At 40.6% G+C, this 24,713-nt stretch overlaps 1 protein-coding gene across 9 annotated transcripts in view; it reads right to left on the reverse strand.

Annotated features, from left to right (window-relative positions):
- UNC5D (unc-5 netrin receptor D) overlaps positions 1-22,531 on the reverse strand; it is a 293,186-nt gene extending 270,655 nt beyond the window's left edge. For 7 of the 9 annotated variants that reach the window (XR_012156277.1, XM_073325005.1, XM_073325004.1 and 4 more), the window contains exon 1: positions 22,183-22,531. Coding sequence is in view for 6 of the 9 variants with exons in the window: in XM_073325005.1 (XP_073181106.1) it covers positions 22,183-22,279 (97 nt within the window). In the remaining 3 variants the exon portion in view is untranslated. The remainder of the gene's footprint in view (positions 1-22,182) is intronic. The other 2 variants (XM_073325001.1, XM_073325002.1) reach the window with 2 other exon arrangements.
- Positions 22,532-24,713: the final 2,182 nt, after the last annotated feature.

A 24,713-nucleotide genomic window follows, 5' to 3' on the forward strand; every position in this document is an offset into this window, starting at 1 on the left:
CCCACTCTAGCACTGAACGCCCACACCCTCCCCTCACGCCCTGGGGATCTTCCGCATCATCTCACAGAACGTCTCCTCTCTGTTCCACTGTAAACACCTATCCGGAAAAAAAAAATTCTTTGAATGCAGAAAACCCTCAATAGCTCTACAAAATTGGTAAAACAAAGTTTTTGGCTTGTTCACTGGGCAGAGCTGCGAACAGAACCCAAGAGTCTTAACTCACCATTAATCTTCCCTACATTACCAGACAATATTTGGGTTTCATGTGTATCTAAACAAGGAGAATGGTCTTGAATGTTGGCCAAAATCATGATCCAGGACGTGTGAAAAGTCAGTTAGAAAGTGTGTTTTTACTTCATGCATTTCCTGAAATAGTATCCATTGTCTATTGAACACAAAAAACTTTAAACTGCTGTTGTTGGCCCCCCTGAGGTATGTTCTGGGGTGTTTATGTCTTGATTATATAAGTATGAACACATGAATTCCATCTCCTGTTCCTTTGTCAGCTAGATTTCTTCTGCAGTTAATTGGAAGCCAGGGAACTCTGCCTATGGGAAAGCCAGCAGCAATTGTAGCATGCCTCTACCAGAATTTGTCGATATGAAGTACTGTATAGCAAGGTCAGTTTAAAGAGATGCACAAAGACAAGGAGAGAGAGACATGCCAACATGTAATGAGGCAATACTGGTTATTAATTAGTCTAAGATGACTAAAAAGGGGGTTGTACTATTCCAGCTTTGCACCAAATACCTCAGCTCATTAGTCATTGCTTTGACATGCAACTAAAATACAATTCACGCAACTGTTCTTTATTCGGCAAAGAATGATGCAGGCTGGGAATAATTTACAGGCTATAAGAAATTGATTCTTTTATGCTCTTGTGTTTGTAGTACAAGTACAGATCTACAAATACAGAGAGTGGTGTTTATTCCTGTTTCCTTTTCTAACCATAGGTGAGCAATTCTCAGAACTTTTCCTACCACTATAAATAAGTGCCTATTGCTTTTTTCTTGGCACCCGCTTTTTCCCCGATCAATGCTACCCTGGGAACAGATACCCAAGTCCTTTTCCTGAATGCTGTGTGGAGTGCTGCCACATAGTTTTCAGAACCCCTCCCTTCAAAAACAAACAAAATAAAAACGAAGCTAAGATGCCAGTCACTGGTTATTAAAATAACTTTCCCCCTCTCCCTTTCCTTTCTGCTGAACCAAGTGAATGCTTAAAGCCTAATGGTTTATAGACAGTTACTACAGTAACTGTGGTAGATAAAACCATGGAAGGCTGAAAATGCCACAAATGGATTTTGCTAATACTGTAAATTCAACAGCTTCCTAACCGGTTCTGGTGGGGCATAGGAAGCAGGTATCTATTCACCAGTGTAAGAACTTGCTGACCATTATTTTAGGACACTATACCATTCATCTCTCTTAGGTACTTATCTGCCCTCATCACTATAGTATCTGATCAACTCATAATCTTTAATGTATTTATCCTCCCCACATCTCTGTGATGTTGGGCAGTGCTATTGTCTCCATTTTACAGATGGGGACCAGAGGCCCAGATGGATTCAGTGATTTGCCCAAGTTCACACAGAAAATCTGTAGCACAGCAGGGACCATAATGTAGGCGCCCCAAATCTCAGACTAGCACCATCCATCCTCTCTGGGAGTGGTAGTCGTATTGGGGCCAATGACAATTCCCCAAGAGAAAAGCTCATGGGAGACAAAAAAGCTTGCAGAGAAGAGCCCAAAGTTTCCCCTTCTATTTTTGAGCATTTTTAAATTAAGAGAAAAATCTGAGCACTCTCAGACTTGGAAATTCAGGGACAAAGTGCCTTGCAGAACAGAGTGAGGAAAGCTTTCTTTGTTACTCCCTATGTTGTGCCTTTTCCAAGGCTGGAATATTTCAGTCTCCTGGCGTGTCGCATTTGCACTTTTAGCATGCAGAAATATACTCAATACAGCCCAATAATCGCTTAATACCAACTAAAGAGGATTTTTCCCAACAACAAATTATATCAACCTCCAAACAAAGCCCCATTTGTTGCTACTCTCATTTTACTCTTTAAAGCTCAGCCTAGACCATTCCCATTTATCAAGGGCAATAGTGACCCTAAAAACAGATGCCCAAAAGCTGCAGGTGACTTACCAAAGCAAGGCTAAGACACTGTACACTGAAGGATCACGTCCATAAGAGAATCCAGGCTAGATCCAAGTGTACTAAATATTCAAGTTCTCGATTCCAAGAGTGTAATTGGCTAAAAGCGGCCTAAACGGGATTCCAGCTTAAATGCGGATTTCATTATGTGAGTAAGAAGATGGTGTATTCTCAAGGTAACAGCTCAGGTATTGCTCCGTTAAGTACAGAGTATAGACTTTGAAAACTACACAAGGGTAATGTCTACTGCTTATAAACTCTTACCCGAGTTTCCTGCTGTGGCAAGCACACAAAACTGAATTCCCACCCTCTGAATGAGCCACCTGTGAGAAGAAATATTTCACATTATGTAATTCTAGTTATAAATTTACTGACTCATTTCAATAAACCTTGAAATTTTATAGACACCCCTTTTTATATGTGCAGGGTAATAAACAACTAAAGAATGTTGGTCATTTTACTGCACCTCTCGGCCCTTAAAAGTTTACACTTGACTTTGGTCTAGTGGGCCTATGTGGCTAAAGCATAAGCCTGGAGACCCCTAGGTTCTATTGCAGGCACTGAGTCACTGTCTGAACTAGGCAAGTCATTTCATGTCGCTTTGGGTATATGGTACGGTCTCAATTATTTAATATCGTGGAGGATACTGAATAAATTTAGATAACTTGAAAAAATATCAATTTAATATATTGGGGAACACAACTGTTTTTTGGATAATTGAGGTTCAGATAAGCAACATTGTTATTTATCTAAGGCCTGGATTTACTGTATCTTTTGAGATGCTGAGACAAATGTCACCATGTCTGGATGAAGAATTAAAAGCCACATTTTCAAAAGTGGCATCTAATTGTGGGTGCCCACCTGCAGCTCCCATATAATTGAACAGGAAGTGACAACAACAAGAGATTTATTAGGAGCTGTGAGTGCTCGGTACTTCTGAATGTCAGGCCCTAGGTGTCTCAGCTGTTATTTCAAAGTTAGACACCACTTCTGGAAATTTGGGCCTGTCAAGGTTCTTCCCCCACTCTGAACTCTAGGGTACAGATGTGGGGACCTGCATGAAAAACCTCCTAAGCTTATCTTTACCAGCTTAGGTCAAAACTTCCCCAAGGTACAAAATATTCCACCTGTTGTCCTTGGACTGGCCACTACCACCACCAAACTAATACTGGTTACTGGGGAAGAGCTGTTTGGATGCGTCTTTCCCCCCAAAATACTTCCCAAAACCTTGCACCCCACTTCCTGGACAAGGTTTGGTAAAAAGCCTCACCAATTTGCCTAGGTGACTACAGACCCAAACCCTTGGATCGTAAGAACAATGAACAATCCTTCCAACACTTGCACCCCCCCTTTCCTGGGAAATGTTGGATAAAAAGCCTCACCAATTTGCATAGGTGACCACAGACCCAAACCCTTGGATCTGAGAACAATGAAAAAGCATTCAGTTTTCTTACGAGAAGACTTTTAATAAAAATAGAAGTAAATAGAAATAAAGAAATCCCCCCTGTAAAATCAGGATGGTAGACATCTTACAGGGTAATTAGATTCAAAAACATAGAGAACCCCTCTAGGCAAAAAACCTTAAGTTACAAAAAAGATACACAGACAGAAATAGTTATTCTATTCAGCACAATTCTTTTCTTAGCCATTTAAAGAAATCATAATCTAACACATACCTAGCTAGATTACTTACTAAAAGTTCTAAGACTCCATTCCTGGTCTATCCCCGACAAAGACCAGCATATAGACAGACACACAGACCCTTTGTTTCTCTCCCTCCTCCCAGCTTTTGAAAGTATCTTGTCTCCTCATTGGTCATTTTGGTCAGGTGCCAGCGAGGTTACCTTTAGCTTCTTAACCCTTTACAGGTGAGAGGAGCTTTCCCCTGGCCAGGAGGGATTTCAAAGGGGTTTACCCTTCCCTTTATATTTATGACAGGGCCTGTCTCCAACATAGCTGCCTAAGCAGCTAATCATCCTTTTGGACTCTTAATAGCAATTTCAGCTTCAGAGCTGTCCTCATCTAGGGGTGCTGAAGCAGACAACTGTGATTCATGTGAGTCTTTGGTTCTATTTTTAGTAGTTTAAAACAAAACAAAAACCTCCACGTGCCTGGTGCGCATTAGTAGGGGCACTAAAGAGGTTACCTGAGTTCCTTACAAGTCAAGTCCACCTACATGAAAAATGGCAAATAGTTTGAACCTCTTAAAGAGAGGTGCTGAAACTGAACTGTCCTAAGTACATTAAAAGGAGATTGCAAGTGAGCTGTAGCTCATGAAAGCTTATGCGCAAATAAATTTGTTAGTCTCTAAGGTGCCACAAGTACTTCTTTTCTTTTTGCGAATACAGACTAACACGGCTGCTACTCTGAAAAATAGCCATCTTGTCGTTGTCTTTTCCTTACTGAGTCAATATAGCTTGTGAGGACGCTGACATACTTGTCATGCCATATCGATGGAGTAGGTTACTTGGACAGAAACCACAGGGGATTTCCTGATCTCCAGCAGAAATAATTTAATGACAAGATGCGGTCAACATCGGTTTTCACTGCCCCAGCACCTCTCCCTCTTACTGCTCTGAACAAGAGCTTCTTCATGGATTATCCTACATCTCACATTGCTAAAAGTGAAATTACAGTGGCGATGCTGTTTTACTGAAAAGCTACTCAGCCACCAATATAAATTTTGCACAGACAGTATTGCACTTCAAGTTACAGTTAACACATGCCGCAACCTTTCCATGACCAACACCATTAGTTCTTCAGACTTGAGCATGATCTTTCAGGCAACACCTTAAAGCAAATGATCCTCTTGTTTTTAAGTGTATTTGTAGATATCAAGAGCTCATGTATGGCCTATAGACTATGTAATAGATTAGCTGCCTTGAATTAACATACACACAGAAAAAAAGGAGTTGCAAAGATTTTTTTTTCTTTATCATGGTTGCTGTAACGAAGCCAGTGCGTGCTATAACAAAGCTAGAAATGGCAGTAAACTTAAACTAGCATGAGGATGGTCAGTTTTGTGGCCAGATTCCAACGTGGACATATTTGCATTATGCCAGGTGGTTGTTCTTCACTTCCCCTACTTAAATAAATCAAATAATACTTGTGTAGTGTCATAGCCATTCTGTACCCAACATTTCAGAGTTAACTTAAGGAATGACTCAAACACTATCCATAAAGCATTCAGAGTTCCTTTAGGAATGAAAGGTGTTATTTACAAAGTAATAGGCCATTCCCACATCTCGATTTCCCAGAAAGTCCTGTTCTTGGTATATGTTTTAGACGGCGGGCTTTTTTGAAGTTGGGGAAGCCTTTAGTTTTCTATACCATTATAGCTCTAAATATCACCTAGGTCTTCACCAAACCATCTTAGAGGTTTTCAGTTTCGTCTTCGATCTTGGTTTGGGATCCTTTTCCAAAATTTGGCGAATAGATTATGAAGGCATGACTTCAAAGATGTAAATGTCACTAATCCAATACAATCAACAGGGTTTGACAAATGGCTGGCCCAAATGGATAAATGCTGAAAATGAGGAATGGTAATAGACTATTTTTCAGCAATATACAACAATACTTTTATAACCAGAGCTGGGTGGAATTTTTCAGATGAAACTTTTTTTCCCCTCTTGAGAAATCCAAATTCAGATTGACCAAAATAGATCACAAATTTGTGTTAAATTCTCCATCTTTTTTACACTAAAACAAACACCATTTATTTTCATCATTTTAAAAATTAAACTGACTTTATGATTCAAATGAATTTTTATTTTGAATTTTACTTCAATTTTATAGTAAAATGCATTGTTAAAAGGGTAAAAAACCCTTAAAAAACAAAATAAAAATATTTTAGAGTCAAACAAAAGGTTTCAACTTTTTCAGTTTGGTCACCAAATTGAAAAATAGGGTATTCTCACAGCTCTATTCAAAACAAACTTTTGGGGGTACATTTCACTGGTAAGAGTAAAAGGAATAAAAAAGTGTTTTATGATTGCTGACACAAGTACCTTACCAGAATCTTGAATAAATGTCTATGAATTCATTGTAAGCTATGAGACACTGTTTTAAATGGCCACGAAGCAGATGTTTTAAGTCTTTAACAGAGCTAAGAGATTAATACATAAATAAAATTTAAAAGAACCAAACAGACCTTATAACCAATTTTATTTATGTCCCCAAGCATAAGGGTCTTTTTTATTTAAAGTGTGTTGGGGGACTAAACAATTGCTATACATATTGCAACACCTTAGCACTCCAACTTAATCCCACAGAAGCAAGAAAATCTAAGGTTAAAAAAAAAAAGAAAAGAAAAGCAAAGGTCACTAGGCTATTGAAACGGGACTACCTAAATTCAGCCCCTCTGGAAGTTCTGTCAGCTGCAAATGTTTTTGCTGGGAGTGGCGGGATTTGGCAAGTGCTCTGGGTCATGGAGGAAAATGCAATGCAACATGTGAAAAAAAAAATTTGGTTCTGATGGTTAGTAAACTGCTCCAAAGCACTGAGGGGAAAAGGAAACTTTCTTGTTAATGTGTAAAGTCAAACATTATGGACTGATTAGTCCAATTTAAATTTTTCAAGAATGTACTTTATCACTCCAAATTCAAGCTTGATTAAAGTCCTATAAATGGAAACACCAAACTCCCCTCAATTGTAACAGCCCCTGATGTTTACCTTGTGGATGCCATATATGCCAAATATACTTGGTTCATCCCTATTAATTTATCCTTTTTCCTACCACATCTTCTTATGAGAGTTACCTATTTTAACAGGTGACAATTTGCTTCGATAAGTAGCAAGACGCTCATTTATTAGAATGCTTCCGTGGCATAAAATAAGAGGTTTTTTACTGATATTACTTCAGAAAGTCATCAATTGTGGAAGGTTCTGAATAGTTCAATGGGAATAAAAAAGGGTACTGGCAATAAATTAGAATACTGTTGCCTTCTTTATGTGTTTCAGGTATTTCTTCACAGTTGCTACTACGCATGAATTTTAAACAGCCGCTGAGATGAGATAATTCATGAGAAGCATTACAAAACTTTACCATGTATTACAGTCAGCTGAGTCTCAGTAGTAGGACTTCACCATATAGCCACATGAAAAATGTAGCTGGAGTCGACGTACCTTCGGTCGACTTACCGCGGTGTCTCTTTTGACTTTTGTTCCTCATGCCTTAATTGCTTGTTCTACCCTATTCTGGCCTCCCATCAACTCCCCTTCTCACCATAACTCCATATGTTTCCCAAGGTGGAAGCCCACTGGTGGCTCCATAGAGGTGGGTAGCATTTGATTTTGCAGCTGAGCCAAGTTTCACAATAGGAGGAGAGAGAATCTTGGGACAGTGGACTACTGCTTAAAGTCTGCAGTCCACCAAGAACTCCTACTTTAGCCAGGTGCATTAGGTGCCACCATGGTGGTTGGGTCTTCAAGCATTACCTACTGGCTTACTTGCAGCTTTTTAGACAAAATTTACCATGGGAAATAAGGCAACTTCAGGGTCATGATATTTTCCATCACTTCACTCATGCTTGTCCCTGCTCCACAACCTCTGCTGGATTAATCAACATGTCTGTCCCTCCCCAGCTGGGAAACTTAATTCCCCACAGAGCAAGTTTTGTTGCTCTTAACTTAATGATTTAATATCACACAAAGAGTAAAGCAAACCTCTTAAAACTGCCATTTAGATTCTTCAAAAGGGGTTTTTATTTATCTATAGCACTTGTATGCGTGTGCACGCACACACACAAATAAACATCAACCAAGGGGGGAGAATTTCAAGCAGGCAAAGTCCTCTTTTCCAGGAGAGGCTCAGCTTCTCCTGTTAAGCTGCTCTGGAGGTTAAGTATGACAGGCCTAAATGATGGAACTTTGTGGTGCAACGCAGGCACAATATAATGTGAGCATCGGGTGGCTGTTATTTGTTTCCAGCTTACAGGTGCACCTTTTCTCTCCACAGGATCGAGAGACTATAACTATAACTGACACTCCGAACGCAAAAATTTACTCAAGAATAGCTCTGCTGAGTTACTGATGGTTATGATTTCATTCACAGGGGTTATAGGCTGGCAAGTCACTGCTGAAAGGACTTGCAGCAGTGTTCTGGATTCAGCTCCCGCGCATTCATTTTGGGTGTGTATGGATGAGGTGGGCCTCTAGGAGGAAGGGGAGGAAAAGAAGAGGCAGAGAGATTTCACAATACATTTTTTGGGACAAGAATGATGTTCAGCCTTTGGAAAGAAGCTCCCTTACCTCTCCACCATCTCTGTAAAAGAAGCTACAGAATATTTATGGAACATGTTTTCTTGACAGCACTTTCAAAAAATAAAGGATAGAGCAGTCAGTTTTCTGCACTCTCCTCTTTCACTAAAGTTGCTACTGCCCTTTGAAAATATGAAGGCACTCAAGAGCTTTCATATTTTCAAAGGGTAAAAGTGCTAAAGAGCAGTCCTGTATTTCAAACACACAGAGAAATCAGTTCACATCTGCTGAAATTGTTCACTCGGAAAAGGTAAAAACAGCTAGAAATGTCACTTAGTTACAGAGTCTACCTTATTTTGAAGGGATGAGGGACAAGAGCTGAGGAGCACAGTGGTCAACATTTACCACATTTTACGAGGCCTTTCTGTATCCCACAGCTACAGAATCCATCAGGAAATCTACCCCTATACAGCATTCATTACCTTTTCACATTTAAAGCTTTCATCTCAAAAAGTAGCGATTAGAAATAACAGTGCTTGTGAAAGGTGCTGGATGAAACAATCCTGGAGACTGAAGACCTCCAGTTAACCACAGAACAGAAACAGCACCTAGAACATTGTTGGCTTTCAATAGTCACGCAATACAAGTCATACATATGGACAGCAGCACTGCAATGCTTTGTCGCAACTGACCTGAGGGAAGTTCATTCCCTATTCACATTCAGTCTTTGGTGTCTCTGCTGGAAGGACTAGGGAGCTGATCAGTGCTAAATGCAATGGTAACACCAGCCAACTAGGATATGGGCTGAGACCATCATCTCATTTCAGAGAGAACCAAATAGGCATCAAATGGAAACAAAGTTCAGTCATTACCCAGGACTCAAACTTGCCTCAAACCTTCTTCTAAAATAGCCTGGCCTTCCAGGCATGCTGCTGAAGGCATGACATGGTTTTGGGGGAAGGTTAAAGGTATGTTTGGGCAGGTGAGGTCAGAGAGTGAAAAAGGGAACTTACTTTGTTGGTTTTTATTTATTAGCTGGCTCAGTGGATTCATTATTTGATGCTAGGTGATCACCATTTGCAATTGTAGATGTAACTGTTCAGCCACGAGGAGCTTTGTAAGGGCATTTTTGTGTGTTATTTAAATCTAAGGAACCAATACAATACAAAATACTGAGTTAGACTCTGTCTGAAGTCAGAAAGGTTCTCTATCCATTACGTTTCCACCTCCTTCCTTTCCATAGAGCCATTCAATCTCATCTAGACAGAGAATGTGCTGTGCGGATTTTCCAGGAGACAACTGGATGTTTAAAACTATTTCAGTCTCCATTGTAGTCCCTAGAAAGAGATTCATTGACTTCAGTGAGTACGAAAGAATTCTGCCATTGATATCAATGGGAGCAGGATCAGACCTATAATGAGCAGAATATCAGTTTTGTTTTGTTCCTGCTCTTTCAATCCCATCCCATTTCCTGAAAGGGGAGTCAGGAATTGGCTGGTGAGTAATTTGTGGGATGTCCAACTCTAGTCATTAGCTTGAGCTGTTAAAAGGTTACATTTCCCTACAGCTCAAAATAAAATAAAATAAAATAAAGCTCCCCACAATTGTTATGAAGTGTTATAGAAGCAACGAATGGAACTAGCATTCAGACAATTAAAGCAAAGTTATCAATCTTAACAAAAGTCAAGGTAGCTCATTAACAAGCCCCAGATTCAATCGAAATATAACAGGAATATTTAAATTGTAGTATAAATTAGATCTGTAACAATCTTTATAGGAATGAGCAAGTCAAGTAGCAAAGTTATCTTTGGAAAAAATCTATTAGCACTAATGGAGCGATAATCCTTTTAGATTCATTGATGCTGACAGATTAAATACTTTCAATTCATTTTTTATTTGGTTAGCTCATTTGACATTGGATAAGTCCTAGATTCTATGTTACAGTGTGAACAGCAGGAGCTTTTCCGTTACTGTGACAAAACCGTGTACTACTGGCATGTTTTCTGGGGGGTACCAAGTAGTATCCTGTGGGTATGGGTAATACTATACACTACTCCCAAAAGGCTATGAGAGTAGATAAATTTGTTTTAATCTTCAAAATAGAAACACTGTGGCTCAAAAGGTTAGACTAAAATTATTGACTTTGCTTCTTATATTAGAGAGGCTGCAAAAGAAAAGGAGAAATAAGAAAAAAATATTATAAAAGAATGTGTGTGTTTAAACACATACAAACACTCCCTGTAATAAGGGGTTGATATGAGTGGTCAGCCTCAATTTAGGACAATGATTCTCAACCAGGGATAGGCATACCCCTGGGGTACACAGAGATCTTCCAGGTGGCATGTCAACTCACCTAGACACAGTATTTGCCTAGTTTTACAGCAGGTTACAGGAATAGACTCAATATGAAGAAAAACTTAATGGTTGCTGTTGCTTCACAGCCTCCCAGAAGGACAAGGCACACAAGTGAAAACCAGGCTCAAGTATCACATTAAAATGGAAGTATAATATGTATGTTCCAATCAATTTATTTTATAATTATATGGCAAAAAAGGAGAAAGCAAGCAATATTTCAGTCACCTTTTAGGTGAGGTAAAACTTGGGGTAGGCAAGACAAATCAGACTCCTGATATGGGTATAGTAGTCTGGAAAGGTTGAGAACCACTGCTTCAGGAAATCGCTTTCTCCATCTCCAATAGTAGAGATAGTTGTGGGGGGGGGGGGCAGGAAAATGATGAAATCATAGAATATCAGGGTTGGAAGAGACCTCAGGAGGTCATCTAGTCCAATCCCCTGCTCAAAGGAGGACCAATCCCCAATTTTTGCCCCAGATCCCAAATGGCCCCCTCAAGGATTGAACTCACAACCCTGGGTTTAGCAGGCCAATGCTCAAACCGCTGAGCTATCTCCCTGCCTGCCAAATGTTTGTGTCTGTTGAAAAATGCAGTTTCAGCAAAAACAAAATATTTTGCAGAAACATTTTGAGAGAAAAAAACTCAATCCAGAATAGCCTGGTGGTTAGAGCACCTCCGCTCTAGAATAGCTAGGAGCCTGGCACTCACCTAGAATGTGGGAGACCCAGGTTCAAGTGCCAGTCCCTAATCAGACAGCACAGGGACTTGAACGTCAAAGTGTTTTGCAAAACGGAGTTGTTGTTTTCTGGCCAGGCCTATCCAGTAGAACTCAGGGTTCACTTAAGAAAGAACTAACCCTTATTAAATGGAGCTGTGCTGACTTACACCAGGTGAGGTTCTGGTCCATTGAGTCTAACAGGATTCCACTGCTTCCCAACAACAGAATACACAGTTAATATAGCATGGAGATCAATTTTCCAAACAAATCCAATTTATGACAACTACACAACCCATCTCTTATAAAAGACCATTTCTTTGTATACCATATATGGGAGCTATCCAGCCTTAAATAATATGTAATACGCTGGGTAAAACCATTCAATTTCAGAATTAGAAGGATATTTTAATGTACCTATAAAAATGTATGCGACTCTCAGAACTACATGATATGTACAGCAGTATCTGGAAGCTTTCAGTTAGAACATAGTGCTAAAGAAGCAAGGCATGCATTAAATATATGCACCACCTACCGTCTTCAGAATGTCCATTGCATTCATTATTCAATTGCAGTACAGTACTCTGACAGGGAAAGTGTTGCTAAATGCAATCTAGAATTAAAGTTTAAACTCTAAGCAAACAGTTTACATCGTATATATTTATGCTAAAAGAAACAAAAACCAGTCTGTCTCTCTCTCTCTCTCTCTCCCACACACACACACACACACACACAAACACAGAGTTCTGACCATATATGCCAGCAGTAAATATCTCCTGAATTAGGAATTTCATACATAATATTTGAAGGGTAATGCCTATCCTCATATTTACAGCAGTCTTGGTTTTGGCCTACTCCCAAGAAGTCATGAGGCATCTACCACCATAAAAGTCATGGACACTTGTATGATTGTGTACATTGGACAGGATTTTATACAAAAACTTGAATTCAATTTCGTAGAACAAATTCATTTCTGTAATACAATTTATTACTACGGAGTGTGGTAGAAGAAGTGATTCTGTGAGTAGTTGGTTCACAATTCTCTCACTTAAGCTGTGTGTGCCTATTTTATGTTTATTCTCTGAAAGCATTAAAACAATTGACTTTTACTGGCACAAATACTCAAAAAAATGTTAGTTTCACAAAGGCACTTTTACCAGATAAAAAAAAGTTATACTTATCCAACTAGGGAACACAATAATAGCACAATAATTGCAACCAATCACAAATAGGCAGCTCAGATTTTAATTGTTTGAATAGCAAGCCAAATAATAAGTGAAATTCTCTCTCTCTCTCTCACTGACCCACAAACATGAACCAATGGAAATCAAAAGCTATTCTGTCTGGGCATTCTCCAAACAGAAAGGCAAAATTCAAATAAAATATTCACTCCAAGTGAGATTTTCAAAATTGAAAAATCCATTGGGAGTTGGGCATCTAATTCCCTTAGGCTCCTTTAAAACTCCCAGCCCTAGTTTGCTTTGTCGCTCTATTGAAAATCTCACCTTCAGCCCTTTACACTGATACACACTCCTCAGGTGGAGGAGATGCAATGATGAATACAATAACCACTCCCCCCAAATGCTTTCCCCCACAAAGAAAAATAAAACACTATCAACTGAAACAATGAATTTACATTTCAGCTAATTGCAAGTTTGATACTGCCTCCTTAAATCAGATATCTGTTATCTGTGCCTCACAGTGGGGCACTGTTCCAGGTCACTTGGAATTATGAGAAGACTGTGACGCTTCATTTTAAACTCAGATCAAATACCCGCTGTGGAGTCTTTTGTTTGTCATTCCTTTCCTCCTCCATAATTCTAATGGACGGCAATCAGGAGAAAGATTTTTGGAAGCTAACCTGCCCTTATCCTAAATTACCAAGATGAGGAACATTCTGCTGAAGTGAAGGAACATAGCCAGCCATTTTTATAATAGCTACAAGGTGGTCTACATTAGTCTGTCGATCCAAGAATGAGAAACGTGCACACAGTTTGAAGTGATGCCTTTTACAAATGAAATAAAAAGACTGATCCCTGCATATCTCTCAGAGACAATAAGGCAGAATCCCATATTTACTAGCTGGGTACTCTTTCAGACCTAGTGAACACTGGTCTTAATATGTACCTCCCAAATTAGAGAAAGAAGACGGAACATATCAGCCTTATTCTGAGCACAGCACAAATGCATGTTTCTAGAGACTACATAATAGGCTAGTGGTCCAGAATTCTTTGCCCATATTGCATCTTTGCATGTGCATTGACTGTTTTGATGTATAAGTCCATATTCTGTATTGCAGACTAGAGTATATGCATGCAGGCAAAGTATAAATGCTATGTTCTGAAGTTCTGGCCTTATATAACGTAAATATTTTTTTCCACACCAAGGACACATCTCAGCAAACACTTATTAATATTTCTCTCTCTCTCTGAGGAGAAAATATTTTATTCAAATTTGGTTTCTGAATTATCCCTTCTTTTAATCAAATCCTATGTGTCCACATGACCTCTTGACTCCTTACATACCAGTCTGAGGTCTGGGGAGGTAGTGTTGGAAGCAAGACTTTCATACAACACTTTGATGCCCATTGGACTCCAGTTGTGGTACCCAACAGAGCTGGACTTCTTTGCTTGAGCACAGAGACAGACATTTTCCATTCCCAAAACTTGGTTGTAAGGTTTCTTTTCTACATTTTATCCAATTCAAGAGGAGTTTTGCTTTAAGTGTTTTATGGATTGTAAAGTGCCTTAGGATATGCAGCATGATAAGCATTTGAGAATGGGCAGCTTATGTTGTATTGCTGAAGTTCTTGTCAAGCACAATTTAAGAGACTTTAATCTCTTGTTATGATAATACCCTGAAAGAAGCCACAATTTGATAACAAAACAAGTTGGATTGGGAGAAAAAGAAAAGCTCACTAAGGAAGATTCTTATAACACTTTTTCTATAAAGCTTTAGATCTTACAGCATGTTTAAAGAAACAATGAATGCTTTGATTTTTCATTTGTTTGCAATGACTCAACATAGTTCTCTTGTGGTTCTGCAGCACTCGAAAGATTGTCATCCCAAACTTGAGGGAAAATAAGCAGCATTTTAAAAAACTTGGCTGTATTTAAAAAAACTAAACAAAAAACCTAAACAACACTTTTTCTCCCATTAATTTAAATGGAAATTTTCTGGATCCAGTACAACTATCGTGTTACCATAGCACTTAGACTCCAACTGAGATCAAGGTCCCTTTTTGCTACATAAACTATAAGATCTTCTTATTGAGTATAAGTAGACAAAGAAAAGGTGGGGAAACAGGCACAAAGAGCCAAAGACACTTGCTCAAGGTTATACGGAAAGTACGTGAGAGCTGGGAATAGATTCAGGTCCCTCTGAGTTCCATCCCAGTAACCCATCCACTAGAACACACTGCCTCCCTCTCCTTTGTCTGGGAAGATTTCCTAGTTGCGATATTGTTAGCATATGTTTTCCTTTCTCTCTAGAATTACAGATGAGGGGAGCTGTGCATTCATGAAAGGAACCAGACAGAAACCCTCTTTGTACACAGAAAGGATAAAGCCCAGGTCACGGTAGTGAAAGTTGCCACCATTGCCATGAAGAGGGATTACTCTCCAAGCCTGGCTGTTTGTGGGCCTGCTAAATGAGGCCTCTGCTAAAAGATTTTGTCCAGTGGTGGTGGTGTGTTTGTGTGACACGGACATTTGCCCACTGGGAACTGAATTGAGCCACCAACTCATTTCTTACAAGCCAGCCAGCCAAGCATTAGTTGGTAACTATTTTTAGTTACTACCAATCTTGGCAGGATGCAAAAAGATGAACTGGTGTTAGGGCATTTATGTCCCCTTATCAATTCCCAAAGTCTTCCCATTCCAGGCTTGTTATTCTATCACGTGCAAATAATTCCTTTTTCAAGAAGGCTTTCAAAGGCACAAACAGGCAGTTAGGCACCAAATTCCCATTGAAAGTCAACTGGGTTTCGGCACCTAATTCCCACTTGTGCATTTTAAAATCATTTTCTTTACTGTTAAAGAACTTCTCCTGAAACAAATAGTAGTAGTCAGCCAATTATTAGTATCACACTAGCTCCTAGACACTCCAAGAAAGATCAGAGCACTGTTGTCCTGGATGGTCCACAAACACATGGTAAGACAGGTCCTGTCCCAAAGAGCTTGCCATCTAAATGGACAAGACAGACAAAGGGAAGCATTATTATTCCCATTGTACAGATGGGGTACACACACACACACAAACAGATTAAGTAACATGCCCTAGGTCACAGAGGGAGTCTATGGCAGAGCTAGGAACTGAACTCCTAACTCCTGAAGGCACTGCCATAATCACAAAATTATCCTTCCTCTGTAAAGCTAAGGCCCGCTAATAATTCATAAGTGACTAAGGTCATATATCACATCTACCAATGTGATATATGCCATCATGTGCCAGCAATGCCCCTCTGCCACGTACATTGGCCAAACTGGACAGTCTCTACGTAAAAGAATAAATGGACACAAATCAGACGTCAAGAATTATAACATTCAAAAAACACTTGGAGAACACTTCAATCTCTTTGGTCACTCGATTACAGACCTAAAAGTGGCAATTCTTCAACAAAAAGACTTCAAAAACAGACTTCAACGAGAGACTGCTGAATTGGAATTAATTTGCAAACTGGATACAATTAACTTAGGCTTGAATAGAGACTGGGAGTGGATGTGTCATTACACAAAGTAAAACTATTTCCCCATGTTTATTCCCCCCCCCCCCCCGCCCCGTTCCTCAGACATTCTTGTCAACTGCTGGAAATGGCCAACCTTGATTATCACTACAAAAGGCTCCCCCCCCACTCTCCTGCTGGTAATAGCTCACCTTACCTGATCACTCTCCTTACAGAGTGTACAGTAACACCCATTGTCTCATGTTCTCTGTGTATATAAATCTCCCCACTGTATTTTCCACTGAATCCATCCGATGAAGTGAGCTGTAGCTCACGAAAGCTTATGCTCAAATAAATTAGTTAGTCTCTAAGGTGCCACAAGTCCTCCTTTCCTTTTTGCGGATAGAGACTAACACAGCTGCTACTCTGAAACTTAAGGTACATTTTGTTTCTCTAATCATAGTATTTTGATATATTGTTTTCTTTTGTGTTACTAAAAAAGTCTTCTCATTAGAACACTCCAACCCAGGTTATAAGTTGTGGAAGAGGCAGTAGAAGCAGCTAACGGACTCTTAAAGGCAGCCATGAGGACAATATTGCCCAGCAGGCTTTTCCCCCTCTGGTCTGATTCAAGAGAGGATTAGACATTTATATAGATGAGATATCCACAGCAATTCTAGGTAGAATTTTTTGCAGGGTAAGGATAAGGGCATATTTGTTTACTTGTTTTGGAAAGAAGTTTCCCACATGGGGAAGTTCTTCCATGGCTGATCACTGCTGGATTTCTCCTAAGCATCTGGTACTGTTAGACATGTCCCTCGGCTGATTGTGGCAATTCCTGTTCTCCTACATCACCAACATTACTGAATAATTGGATGTCATTGAGAGGTTAGGAGGACAAAACCATCAACTGAAGTTACAAAAGGTGAAATAAGTTTAGATTTGCTTGAATTGTTAGCTATTTTCATAATCTACTTGCAACGTGCATCACAATATAGTCTATTGTCTTCTAATGATCTGTAACAGACTATAAAAACAACATACTTGCAAATATCCATGCTATATGGGTAGGCCAAATGATACACTGTGGCACAAGACAAGTTCTTTAAAAGTAGAAATGGAAAATGAAACAAGTTTCTATTTTCTATAAATGGATCCGACCATCTGCTCCATTACAATAGCAGCAAAATCGAAAACAACAGAAACAGCAGCCTCTGGTGTTAAATTTCTGCTCTCAGTCTCAGACTCCACATTTCCTCAGAAAGCAAGACTAAAAATACAGAAAAGATACATCAAGTTGCGCTGCGGGATCCCTTGTACCATAAGTAATTTTCCATCTTAGTATATGATATCATACTATTTGTATTTTCCACCTGTAATTCACTATAAAAGTACCATTATATTAGCAATTTTCATTCTGCGTTAGTGAAAGTCCATCTAGGTCTGAAATTCAGTTACAGTATCAAGGACGACACTTGTTTTCATAGCATGGTAAGCTCATTTCACCTCTTTAGAAATATTCTTTGCATATGAAGAGACAGAAATGATATATCCCCCCAGCAACTGTGAAGAAATTATGCATCAAGTAGCACTTGCATATAAAAAAAAAGAGACTAACCATAAAATCTCAGAAATAGGTTAGCACAAAGGAACTGTTATGCTAGTTCTAATTACATTAATGGAACATGTCCACAGAAAGATGTCATCTAGTAAGCAAGTATATGATGGAGTTTATTTGCAGATCTGTGTGCCATGACAGTATTATATGTAACACCTTGATCTGATGTTTGGCCACAGAGGAGGGAAGTTACTGTGCAGAGCTACACTGAGTTAGAGGTAATGTACTGTATTTTCTTTGCAAAGTAGTAATGTGCAGAAGTACTTTGCTATGCAACAAGAGTGCTGTTAAAAAAAACAAAAACAATGGGTTGCATCTACCTACTGCATCTAGATGTTGAAGAGACCGCTACCCTCTGATGTAAAGAATTAGAGCCCATTCATATTGGAAGAAATTCTGGCATTCTACAGGTGTAATCACACCAGCCCACTAAAATTTCATGCACAATTTGTGGCAACATATTATCAGGAGGATAATGAATTGGGAAAGTTATCAAAGAGAGCAACAAAGAAGTGAGAAGATGTCAGGAGTTGACTTCTAAGAATTATTAGAAAAATCTAGATTTGCATTCATAAAGAAAAAAGGTGAAGGAAGATGGTCAAGTGGCCCAAATACAGAACTGGGACCAGGAACCTCCACATTCTAGGCTCAGCTTTGACACAGAATCCTTTCTGTAGCCTCAGGCAAGTCACTTTACCTCTCTGAACCTTAGTTTCCCAATCTGTGAAATGGAGCAACTATGTTACTATGAGCGTACCAAGTGTGCATCATTCTGAAGGATATAGCAAAGGCAGATATCAACTACTAAGTAAGATGGTGACATGAACAGAAACTGCAGGTGTTCGCTCAGGAGCCATCTCTCTGCTGAGAAGGTAATTTGTGTGAGCAACTGAATGAAGAGAGTGATAGACACACTCTTGAAAAGTATTACACACTGGAGTACCAAACAAATGGATGGACCATATGATCTTCTTTCCAACCCTGAGTCCATAAGCAGAATGCCCACGGTGAGGATGCCTTAAATGACATATTCAGAACCAAATCACACAAATGGACCATAACTATTATCCACGAGTATTTCCTAACATTTTGTATATTACCTACATAAAATGATTAGAATATTTCATGTACATCTAGACAACACATTCACCACATATGGACTTTAAAAAGAACAAAGAAAGCAGTATGTTGACAGTGTGTGGATTCAATTAGCACTTGGCAGGTCAGAATACCCCCCTCCCACATACTTTCAAGTTGTAAACTGTTAAATGTATTTTTAATAACCAAGAAGCTTCATTCTCAGCAAGGTACCAGGTACAAAGAAATGAATCTCAGTGAGGCTCTCCAGAAAACAACATACATAAAATATATTCCTTTCAAGCAGTTTTTTTTAAACACCCACTCTCCTTATTCCACATATTCAAATAAGTGGAACTAGCCACGCAACACAATAATAAGCCTCACATGAAATGCCATAGAGAACTGTTAGAGCGCCAATCCAGTGACTCCAAATACTTAGCAAATACTAAAGAGTTCAGATGAACAATACCCCAATGAAACATAAGTCCCATTTACAAATGAGAGAAACTGAAGCAGACAGGTAAAATTAGTTTGCCCAAGGTCACAGCAAATCAGTGGCATAGATGGGATTAGAATTCAGATCTCCTGACTACCAGTCCTCTACCTTAACTACAGGACTATTACAAATGGAATTCAGTATTTGTGCCTTTTCCCAGAAAGCATTTCTTCTGGTTCCATCTCCAACAGTTGTATTATATGCCCCACTGGGCCATAGAATCCTAGCCAGGGTCTCAACTATGCAACTATCTAGACTGCTGTTGTCCTCCGTTTTACACATTTATTACCAGACGTTTTAGACTGAAAGCAGATATTGTTCCAATACCTTGTTGGCCACAGACCCACCCTTATTCCATTACGTGGGTTAATGGTGCTCTTTATCTTCATAAAATCAGTAGCAATATGCAGTGGCTGTCATGCAGTTCTGTAAATGCATAGGCACCATTTGAAGAAGAAGGAAAACACTTAATGATTCTTATTTAGAACAAAATGTACTTAGATCTAGCAATACCACCCAATGCATAGATGTGGGCTTTATAAACAAGACATTGAGAGAAGGATGTTTATATTTTGCAGACATCTTTATATCAGATATGGGGATGGACACAAAGTATAGTTTTCCATGCATCAATGAGTTAATTACCAGGGAAATATTAGTGACTTTCTATGTCCCATTTTTCAAATTACCAGTATCTCTCTGTACAATGTTTATTGTAAAATAAAAGCCTGCAGCTATGCACACATTCATTCTAATAGACTTAAAATGCAATGCAAAGATTATCTGCAATCATTCCTTTTTGCTTTTAAGCCCTGCTCAGAGTGAAACTCTGGAATGCAATTTCTCTTAGAGGTGGCTCTAAGACAACTTCATAAACTGTAATCTTATAGCTCAATGGGTCAGTAACTGGGGTTAACTGCTCCAGCTAAAGCTACAAGTAAACACTATGCAGGATCAAAAAAGTGAGAGAGACTCTGCAGCCACTGAAGTGGTTCTAAAAATACCTTGCTATCCCTCATAATAATGCCTAAAAACAATTGCACATTAGCTTGGCACCTACAACATCCGCTACGGTACATTTTAACTAAGTAGCTGAAGCTTGTTTCTAACAAGAGAGGGCAGAAAAAGAGTTGGCCTGCTGCACGTGACCTGTAGTGTGAAATTTCAGATGCTTAAAGGGGCCTGATCCTGTTACTATTGAAGGCAATGGCAAAAACTCCCAGTGTTCAAAATGTGCCAGAGAAAGTCCTTCAGCCTCCCTTCATCCCACACATTCTAATATTTCAGATTTAAATACACACACAGTTTCCCCAGGGAATCATATATAAATCATTATATTTATAGTCACATTGGGGGTGAAAAAGTAGTTAAACTGCATTTTGTTCCCTGTCACGTTCAATCCTGAAAACAAAAGTTGACTTTTTATATATAGGAACTTTTGTCCCACGGCTCCTAAACACTTCACTTCACCCAATTACACCAAAATCTTCCCACCTATCCCCTCTGCATTCACCCTTATCTTTTTGCTAAACAAACCATTTGGTTTTATTGTGGAATAGCAGATGAGGGTGGACAGCTAAACACACAGGAACTATAACGAGATGTTACCAGCTACCTGCTAATGACTTATTTTATAAAGACTAAAACAACAAAGTACATGGGAAAGAAAATGGAATGATGAACATAATACACATGGCAAGGATGGAGACCTACACAGACATTATTACTCCTGCATAATAGACAGTCTCAAGAGATTCCCTCAGGATCTATTCAGACAGCATCAGATTTTGATTAATCTGGAAAAGAAGCCGAACAACAACTGATGTATCAATCTCAAGTTCCAAACAGTCAACAACAACAAAAGCCCCACCAAAAAACAAAACAAAACAACACAACACTAGCTTCCAACAGCAAATATTTTCCTTGAGAAGGATGACAAACATGAAAACACCCCCCGCACAAACACACACACTTATGAGAAGTCCAGATATAATAGCCAAGGTGTCAAGGATTCCAGATGCTGAGCAGTTGACATTCTTTGGCGAGTTGCTTGGCAGATTTTCTAATTGAAGAATTTTAGCAGGACGACATTAAATAAAAATGTGGGAACCAGTGTGTACCAAAAATAAACATATCCCAGACCAGAGTGTTATTTGACAAGTAATTAAGTTCTCATTGCTACAGGAGGTGGTAAAGGAAGGCAGGAGGCTTAGGGATTTTGTCCAACGGGTACATTTTCACACACTGGAGCCCAAAGGATACTCATGCTACATCTTTCTCACCCACTTTAACAGGCTGGAGTTCTCTCTGCCTATCAAACAAGCAGTCTTGTGGTAAATCACCTCTGTTCTCAGTAAGGATTTGAACTACCAGTCACAATTTCCACTGCAATTCTGTCTCCCCCCACACCCCACTCCAAATGAACTCCTGGACACGATGTCCTGCAGCAGGACATGCTTTTTTCCGATCTTCCCCCTCCCCCTCCCCCCCAAAAAACAGGCCATCCATTAGAGGTGCACCATACAAACAAAAAGAGTGATCCCTGTTCAGTGCATGCAAAGGACTCCAGGATGCAGACAGATACAAAAGGTACCACTGAGTGGGGAGAGGTAGGGGGTAACCTCACCCTACCCTCTTTATTTTTGGAAGCTGGTGGAATAATTTCCCTTGCGTGCATCAAACGTACACACGCACAAGAAGCAAACCCGTGAGACATAACGAAACCCAGGGCTGCCTAAGCAAACTTTGCATCCCCAGCTAGCCGGGGATGCAATCAGCACCTAGGGAGGAGACAGCTCCCGGCTCAGTGCTCTTCCCACTCAACTCCGCAGCCACCTCCCTGGGACTGCCGGGGGGCCGGGCTCCCGCGCATCATGTCTTGCTGTCTCGTCCCCCACTTACCTCTGAGGGCAGCAGCCCAGCTGCAGAGCCCCAGCAGCAAGAGCAGCCGCCTCCTCAGGCGTGCGGGACACCCTCCTCCTGCAGCCCGTGTCCCCATGCTCCCTCCACGCCTCCTTTCCCCCTTCTTCACTCCTGCTTTCCTTCCCCCGCCAAGGGGGGGTAACTTCCCGCCAGGCTCTCAGGGCTCAAGTGCCAGCCTGGGACTTGCCTCCCTTTTATGACTGAGCGGCGTCCCTGGGAGGGGCTCTGAGGCTCCGGGGACTGGGCTCAGTGGGTGCCGGGTGCCCCCAGCCCTGCGCTTCCCGGCGCCTGCCTCTCGCCGCTCGCACTCCGCATCTCGCCGCTTGCCAGGCGCCCGGCTACAGACTAAGCGGAGCAGCTGCGAGCCAGCATCCCTAATGAGCCCCCCGCCCCTCCACCGGCAGCCAGTTAGGCCAGGGCTGGGCGGGGCCTGGAGGCAGGACGGGGAGGACGTGGTACCCGGACCCAGGCACGAGCGAAGGGATGGAGCAGGTGCGCCCTGGCAGACAGGCGGGCGCAGGGACAGCTGCTGCCGCAGCAGAATGCGGGTGATTCCCCTCCCCTGCTCCTTTCTTCCCCTCTTCCCCATCTTCCCTCCCGTCCCCGTCCCTACTTGTATCGCTTTCCCCGTCCCCCTCCTCCCGAACTGCTGCCCGGCCTGCTGGGAGACGCTGCAGCTTCATCTTGCTCCCCAGAAACGTTACATCGCTTCCCCTTCGATCCTCGCTGCAGGCTTGTTCTGATTCCTTGATTGCCTTCCCAGCTATCCTCCTGCAAAGCTCCTTTTTCCCCCACCCCGACCCCTTATTCTTCTTTCCCAGTGATCACTCCTCAAGATAAACCTTTCCCCAGACATACAGCCCTGGGGAGGCTGTTACAATGCCGGGGGCAGCTTTCAGTCTTCAGTAGGGGGTCTGGGAGCCTTCTAATTTCCTTTCGGTTTGTTGGTTTGTTTGTGAGCCCTAGAGAACCTGTCTACCATCGAATCATGGTTGGGTATGCGAGCAAGACAGAGCAATACCACAAGTCATCGTATGGCTAGACTCTGCTGACTTTACACTGATGTAAATCAGGAACAGCTCCACCAAAGTCCAGAGTGCAAAACTGGTAGAAGTGCATCAAGATGGGGTCTTTAGTTTAGTTTTAAAACATGGGGGGGGGGGGGGAGGTCCCAACTTCATAGTTAATGATAAGCTGAGATTTGCACTTGGAGTCCTGACTAGCACCACCACCATGATGTGTTAAAAAACACTACAACAAAACCAGTCAATAAGAATACAAAGAGTATTCCTGCCATCTCCATCCCTTCCATAAAGCAGGTAGGTTCTGTGCCATACTCTATTTACATTGCATCTTGCTAAATGTATTTTTAAATACTTTTTCTTGCCAGCCTATAACTGTTCTCACCCACCTTTTTTTTCCCCTCTAATTCTTCATTTTTTTTCAATCATATTTTTGATGAGGAGAAAAAATAAACAGGTGCACTGAAGCAGCTGAAACATGAAATCAACTGAGATATAATAGATTTGGCTGATAAAGTCAACCTGCAAAATTGAAATATTAGTATATGCTTTGTCGAAGAACCTTATGCATCAGCCACTGATAGAGAAACTTTCAGGTATGAAGAACAGCAGCAAAGCATGACTCCAGATTCTAAACAAACCAACATTTTCAAATCATAAGATTTCAGTGAGTATGAACTGAATAGAAAGTTTGAATAGTCCAAGTTATTTGTTACCGAGACCATTCAGGACAAAAATGGTCTAACACTTACTTGATGCTAAATTTCTTAAAGGAGCCATTTTAAACTTATTTTAACCCAAAGTAATAGATTTACTTGTAAATTCTCAGGAAACTCATTCTGTACTCAAGGAGTAAGTGCTGTAATTTTGGGGAGGGTACCTTATGTTCTTCATACTTGTCAAAGCAGTTTTATCCCTACTTTAAGAGCAAACTCAACTCATCCTAAACTAGGAGCCATGATCAGTCTTCCCTAATAATATACAAACAAGCGATGTCTATCTGAGGGTGTGAGAAAAAGGAGACCAAGACCACTACAGGGGGCTGGACTTGATGACTTCTTGAAGTCCCTTCCAGCCCTACCTTTCTACGACATTGGTGAGGCCTCATCTGGAGTACTGTGTCTATTCGACATTGGTGAGGCCTCATCTGGAGTACTGTGTCCAGTTTTGGGCCCCACACTACAAGAAGGATGTGGATAAATTGGAGAGAGTCCAGCAAAGGGCAACAAAAATGATTAGGGGTCTAGAACACATGACTTATGAGGAGAGGCTGAGGGAGCTGGGATTGTTTAGCCTGCAGAAGAGAAGAATGAGGGGGGATTTGATAGCTGCTTTCAACTACCTGAAAGGGGGTTCCAAAGAGGATGGCTCTAGACTGTTCTCAATGGTAGCAGATGACAGAACGAGGAGTAATGGTCTCAAGTTGCAGTGGGGGAGGTTTAGATTGGATATTCGGAAAAACTTTTTCACTAAGAGGGTGGTGAAACA

This window comes from Lepidochelys kempii, chromosome 26, assembly GCF_965140265.1.
Source record: "Lepidochelys kempii isolate rLepKem1 chromosome 26, rLepKem1.hap2, whole genome shotgun sequence".
Lineage (NCBI taxonomy): Eukaryota > Metazoa > Chordata > Testudines > Cheloniidae > Lepidochelys > Lepidochelys kempii.